Source organism: Colobus angolensis, unplaced genomic scaffold (assembly GCF_000951035.1).
Source record: "Colobus angolensis palliatus isolate OR3802 unplaced genomic scaffold, Cang.pa_1.0 Scaffold229, whole genome shotgun sequence".
Classification (NCBI taxonomy): Eukaryota; Metazoa; Chordata; class Mammalia; order Primates; family Cercopithecidae; genus Colobus; species Colobus angolensis.
This window is the reverse complement of record NW_012115477.1, coordinates 6,043,157-6,050,134: the sequence shown is the minus strand read 5'-3', so window position 1 is coordinate 6,050,134 and position 6,978 is coordinate 6,043,157. Positions and strand designations below refer to the sequence as shown.

The following is a 6,978-nucleotide window of genomic DNA, read 5'->3' as shown; positions in this document are numbered from 1 at the left end:
CGATCTCCTGACCTCGTGATCCGCCCGTCTCGGCCTCCCAAAGTGCTGGGATTACAGGCTTGAGCCACCGCGCCCGGCCAGTACTTAGTTTCTTAACACTGCTGCAAATCCTTACTGTGTTAGATATTTGATTAAAACAGAATAGGGCCAGGCATGGTGGCTCAAGCCTGTAATCCCAGCACTTTGGGGAGGTCAAGATAGAAGGACTGCTTGAGTCCAGGAGTTCAAGATGAACCTGGACCACATAGCGAGGCCACCATCTCTATAAAAAGTTGGCTGGATGTGGTGGCATGCACCTGTAGTCCCAGCTACTCGGGAGGATGAGGCAGGAGAACTGCTTGAACCCAGGAGGCAGAGATTGCAGTGAGCTAAGACCATGCCACTGCACTCCAGCCTGGGCGACAGAGTGAGACTCCATCTCAAAACAGAACAAAAACAAAAACAAAAAACAAACCAGATCAGTAATTGCATATATGTAGTAAATCATACCTTCATTAGCCAGGTAAATATAGTGTGAGCAACTTTTTTTTTTTTTTTTTTGAGACTCACTGTTTATTTTTTGTTTGTTTGTTTGTTTTTGAGTCTCACTGTCACCCAGGGTGGAGTGCAGTGGCACAGTCTTGGCTCACCACAAACTCTGCCTCTTGGGTTCAAGCGATTCTCCTGCCTCAGCCTCCTGAGTAGCCGGGATTATAGGCATGTGCCACCATGCCCGGCTAATTTTGTATTTTTAGTAGAGATGGGGTTTCTCCATGTTGGTCAGGCTGGTCTCGAACTCCTGACCTTTGGTGATCCGCCCACCTAAGCCCCCAAAGTTCTGGGATCACAGGTGTGAGCCACCACGTCTGGCCGCAATTTTTCTTTTAACTGAAGCAACATATAACAGTTGTGAAATATGTGAATTACAGATCTTTTTATTAGGGTATATTTTTTAAACCTTTTATAGAAAATACAGCGCGACACAGTGGCTCACGCCTGTAATCCCAGCACTCTGGGAGGTGGAGGCGGGCGGATCACTTGAGGTCAGGAGTTTGAGACCAGCCTGGTCAACATGGTGAAACCCCATCTCTACTAAAAACACAATAATTAGCTGGGTGTGATGGCGCATGCCTGTAATCCCAGCTACGCAGGAGGCTGAGGTGGGAGAATTGCCTGAACCCGGGAGACAGAGGCTGCAGTGAGCTGAGATTGTGCCACTGAATTCCAGTATGGGCGACAGAGCGAGACTCTTGTCACACACAAAAAAAGAAAAATTATAAAACTTACATAAAAGCAGAGAGGTACCTGTCCTGAAGCTTTAACAGTTATTACCACATGAGTTATTTTGAAACAAATCCCAAACTAGCATTTTGTCTGTAAATTTATACTAGCTGTAGTTTGGATTTTTTTTTTTTTTTCTCTTAAACTGGCATTCTCTTTTATCTCTTTGGTATGTTTTACCCTGATAACTGTGCTTTTACTTTGTCATGAAAATAACGTAAAAGTGCTTCTCTTCCTTTCCTCCTCCTTTTTATGATTGTAGACAGGCTGTACCTGAGTTTAGTTAATCTAGATTTTCTTTGATGTTCTCGAAGGGATCAATGGCAGCTGTGGTATTTTGTTTGTTCTCACCCTTTTGGGGAAAGGGAAGAGGCAAAGGACTAAACTAGGCTATGCATCTGGACTAAACTGGTGTTTTGCTCTGATACTTCAAAATTGTGGATTATTTGACCTGGAAAGAAAAGTTCACTATAGTTTTTTGTTTTTTTCTATTTTTCTTTTTCTTTTTTCTTCTCTTTTCTTTTTGAGACAGGGTGTCACTCTGTTGCCCAGGCTGGATTGCAGTGGTGCAGTCACAGCTCACTGTAGCTTTGAACTCCTGGTCTCAAACAATCCTTCCATCTCAGACTCCTGAGTAGCTGGTACTGCAAGCATGCAACACCATGCCCAGCTAATTTAAAAAATTTTTTAAAGATTTTCGTAGAGATGGGGTTTGGCTTTGTTGTCCAGGCTGGTCTGGAACTCCTGGGCTCAAGTGATCCTCCTAAAGTGCTGGGATTACAGGCATGAGCCACAAGGCCTGTCCTATAGTTCTAATTGTAGAAGTTAAGTAATTTATTTCACTTGAGATGTCAGGCTCTGTTGCTAGTTTTTGTTTTATTTTGTTTTTAATAGCTAGTTGACTAAATCCTTCCTCCTTCAAAGGAAGTGACTGGCATGTGACTTCTATAGTATGGTCTCATACAATTAACATACAGTTGTGTTATTTGCATCACCCTCTTCCTTCCCTTGTACGTATGTATATACATGTGTGGGGGGCATTTGAACTAAGGTACTGATTCTTCACATTTTCTCTACTGTGCACTACTTTCGCAGTCTGAAACCTCTGAATCTCTTCTTATGTTTCAGGATGTCTTATTTTTTATTTTTTTGAGATGGAGTCTCGCTCTGTCACCCAGGCTGCAGTGCCGTGATGCGATCTCGGCTTACCGCAACCTCCGCTTCCCAGGTTCAAGAGATTCTCCTGCCTCAGCCTTTGGAGTAGCTGGGACTACAGGCACCTGCCACCATGCCTGGCTACTTTTTTGTAATTATAGTAGAGACGGGGTTTCACCACGTGACCAGTCTGGTCCCAAACTCCAGACCTCGAGTGATGCACCTGCCTCGGCCACCCGAAGTGTTGGGATTACAGGCATGAGCCACTGTGCCCGGTCTTAGGATGTCTTAAAATGCATAAAATACATAGGATTGTAAAGGAAACCAATTATTTTGAAATGTAGTTAGCAGAATGTTGAAACTCAGTAATAGGTGCTTAATATAATAAGTAACAAGTTCTAGCAACACATCTAAGTTTCACAGTAATGAGTGTAGATGATATTTAAAGATCTTCAACAGTCTAATGTGGTATGAAAATATCTGATTTATATTGATGTCAAAATTACAAGTACTGTAATTCTGTGGTTTAGTGTCAGCATTCATAATTGAAGGACATGTTAAATTTCAGTTAGGGGATGGTGAAGATAAATGTGTAATTTCTTCCCACCCACACCTCATTTTTATTTCCCTGAGTTTTATCTATGGACTCCTTAGCTGTGACGGTCAGAGTAAGATCACCTGGACTAAGGCCTTGTTTGTGTCCTGGGATGCCTAATTTGAAGCTAAAGGATTTGAACTTAGAATGTAGTCATCAGATAAGTGTGTTTTAAACATTCTGTCTACCAATTTTAGTGACTTTTAAAATAAGTCATAACAGTCCAATAAATACTGGATCTCCAAATGGTCTCTGCATTTTATGACTTTGCTTCTTTGCTTTTCCTTCTTGGGCTGTATTTTCTTAATAGATATTGGTTTGTAATTAATATAGAGTTAATATTTTAAGTAATTTCTAAACTTCCATGTTGGCTATTATTGTCTTGCTTTTATGTTTTGTTTTTCTTTTAAAAAACGTTTTAATTCTTCTGCAGGATTCGGAAACTTCAGATACGAAATATCCCGCCTCACTTACAGTGGGAGGTAAGAATTTCTATATTTAAAATTAAGATCTAAGTATGGAAACCTATTGCTGTTAGTTTTTTCAAAGCTTTTTCTCCTTTCCTCAACTCTTGGATGTGCTAGAACATAAAATTCTTCTCTTATGACCCATGTCTTAGTGTGGGATTTTCTTTGTAAGGGCACAGTGTATCTTTTAAAAATCTGCTCTTTGGGATAAGAACCCAAAAATTGAAATATATTCTTCGGTAACTAGGTAATCTTTCTCATTCAGTCCCTTCCCAAAAGGATTTCGTTGATTTCAGTTCTTTCTGATGAATTTGCCAATTGTATTTAAATATGAAGCTCCTATCTTAGCAAAGTTTTAAAACCACAAATACCTGCTACTTTGTGCTTTTATTTTAAGATGTTATTCTGCTTCCTTTTGCTCAGATGGTGGCACTGCACTGATTGTGTAATGTGCACAAACACAAACTATTTAGCACAATTGAATAGCCTGTGTCAGCAATTTCCAAAGCATAATAATGATGTCATGGTGAGAATTTGAGACACCTGTAGTTGAAGGGATAAAAGAAAATGTCTTTTGATTCTTCAGACAATGGAACCTGAAAGTTCTTAAAACTCACCTTGGAGAGGGTGGTGCAGAGAAACTGCTTAGCTTTCATGTATTTCTAATATAAAAAAAATCAAGAGTAACTAGTTATGTGTGTTTTAGATTAGTCTTCTGTTTGGTTAAAAGGTTACTTTGGTGGGAAGTTGAGGGAAGTTGATCTAAGTCTGATTCTCCAAGGTTTCTCGGTCACAAGTGATTAGTGCTGAGAATATTTATCTTCAAAACAATATTATTGAGATTAAGTTTTGCAGGAAGGGGTTGGTTTTTGGTATATGCTGAATATATTGCAAGTTATATAATGCACTAAAAATATACTTTATAGATGGAAGTGGTGGGTTATAAGATTAAACTTTTTATACGTTCCTGTTTTAGATTAACATTTGTTTAGGGAATTCAGTAGCTTGGGGGATAGGTCCTCAAGTGTTGTAATAGCAAGATTATTAGTTTGATCCCCTTATTTTAAGGTGAGCCATATTAAATATGATTTAAAATGTAATTTAATATGATTTTTTTGTTCAGGAGCTACATCTAGTGTAATGTAGCTTTCTATGAAATAGCCAAATGGTAGAAACCAAGTTTAAGTAAATTATTAGAGTACTAGCATATCTGCTATGGGCAGAGTTTCCTTTTAATTCATTCATAATCTCTTCAAATTTAGAGAATTTAGCCTTTAGTTTATTGCATTTTCCCTCGTTCTGGATATTTGCCATATCTAACTTTTCTTAATTTTTGTATTTCACTTTACTCTCCTTACTGTCCTTTGAGATAGTGTCAAGTTAGTGGGTTATCTCTGTTTTCAAATGAGCAAATACGGGCACGCAAGATAAAATTAATTAAGAGCACATACTGAATCTAAGATGCTTGGAACTAGACTTTGGAATTCTTCACCTTTGACTCCCTTTAAAAATTTAATGATTGTTTACATATTGATCAACAAAAACAATTTTATTGAGAGTTAGGAATAAGATGAGCTGCTGCTGTTAGGTGTTTTTTTTCCTTAAAGACTTGAGGGAACACTATTTCCTTTTCGAGAAGGGTCACTTTGTATGTTTAGTTGGTTTGTTTTTGAGATGGAGTTTTGTTCTTGTTGTCCAGGCTGAAGTGGAATGGTGCAATCTAGGCTCACTGCAACCTCCGCCTCCCAGGTTCAAGGGATTCTCCTGCCTCAGCCTCCCGAGTAGCTGGGATTACAGGCATCCACCAACCACGCCCGGCTAATTTTTTGTAATTTTAGTAGAGATGGGATTTCACCATGTTGGTCAGGCAGGTCTCAAACTCCTGACCTTAGGTGATCCACCTGCCTCAGCCTCCCAAAGTGCTGGGGTTACAGGCGTGAGCCACTGTACCCAGCCTGTATATGTATTTATTCACGCTGGATATGCCACTTGTTCTCTGCCAAAGCCTTATTATAAACAGTGATAATTTTGCAGTTTCGGACAACTTTTATAATGGAAGATTAGGCTTTGAGTCCCTAATTAATCTTAGAATCACTGAAAGTGGAATGAGCAGACATTATGTGCCTTCTACTTTGATGCAGTAGAATATACATGTCACCACAGAGAAAATAGTCTTATCTAAATAGGTTCAACTGGCTTCAGTCTTAATCTAACTTTGAGTTTACAAGAAATACAGAAGATAGAGGGACAAATTAAATGATGCATCAAGGAAACAACTAGCCATGTCCTGAATATGGGATATTCCACAGGACAAATGATACTGTTTTGCTAGAGGAGCAGTGGGATGAAAAAAGGGAAGAGGCCTGTTATGAGTAAGACTCAAAAGGATAATAAAAAAAGCACTATAGTAAGTTCTTCGTGAGCAACGTAAATAGCCCTGTGAAGCAGCATGGAGCACCTAAAAAAGCCTTATAGTTGTTATTTTATTTATTTATTTATTTTGCAGGAAATGGGGCAGCCTTGAGGTCAGACTTAGAATTATGTCCTAGCTCCACTACTTACTCATTGTGTGATCTAGTTACGGGATCTCTGAACAGGTTTTTAAAATTCTTTGGGCCTCATTTTCCTCGTTTCTAACAATGGGGCAACCTTTGAGGTCAGACTCAGAATTATGTCCTAGCTCCACTACTTTCTCATTGTGTGATCTACTTATGGGATCTCTGAACAGTTTTTTAAAATTCTTTGAGCCTCATTTTCCTCGTTTCTAACAAGGGTGATGATGGTGGCCCCCTCATTGGGTTGCTTTGAGCATTAAATAGGATTATGCGTGCTAAAGCCTTTAAAACAGTGCTTGGTACATATAAGTACACAATATGTTTTAACTATGATATAATAAGAACAACAACAAATTCACCAGCTCTCAGCCTTCGGTTTTGTGCTTGTCTCAGTGAGATCCAGGCAGGAGCACAGATAATACCCTCGGTATTTCACCAGGGAGAATCATACAGGTGCTGAATGGCGAAAGAACAAAGAGAATCCAGAGTAGTGACTTTAAGGAGCAGCCACGGCCTGAGGGCTGAAAGGCCAAAGAGGAAGTTGAGGTTTTGGATCCTAGAGACTTGGAGGGAAGAGCCCTGAGCACCTGAGACTCAGATTTCTGAGCAATGGCAGCTCCTTGACTGTGGCTGGCGCCTGGGATGGGGTGAAGAGAGAGGAGTTATAAATCTTGTTCTGAGTGTCCAGAGGAGCTAGAGGATGTAACCAACTGCTGATTCAGTGACGCCGGCTGATAGACAGGGACCTACGGATGCGGTGATGCCGACTGCCAGAGAGGGACCTGCGGATGCGGTGAAGCCGACTGACGAGTGGGACCTGCTGATGCGTGAAGCTGACTGAGGGACAGGACCTGCTGATGTGGTGATGCCGACTGACGGGACGGGACCTGCTGATGGGGTGAAGCCAACTGACGGACGGGACCTGCTGATGCGGTGATGCCGACTG

At 40.4% G+C, this 6,978-nt stretch overlaps 1 protein-coding gene across 4 annotated transcripts in view; it reads left to right on the top strand.

Moving 5' to 3' along the window:
- Positions 1-6,978, top strand: part of IGF2BP3 (insulin-like growth factor 2 mRNA binding protein 3) — a 163,976-nt gene that overhangs the window by 49,546 nt on the left and 107,452 nt on the right. For all 4 annotated transcript variants that reach the window (XM_011944196.1, XM_011944194.1, XM_011944193.1 and 1 more), the window contains exon 3: positions 3,444-3,492. In XM_011944196.1, coding sequence (XP_011799586.1) covers positions 3,444-3,492 — 49 coding nt within the window. The remainder of the gene's footprint in view (positions 1-3,443; positions 3,493-6,978) is intronic.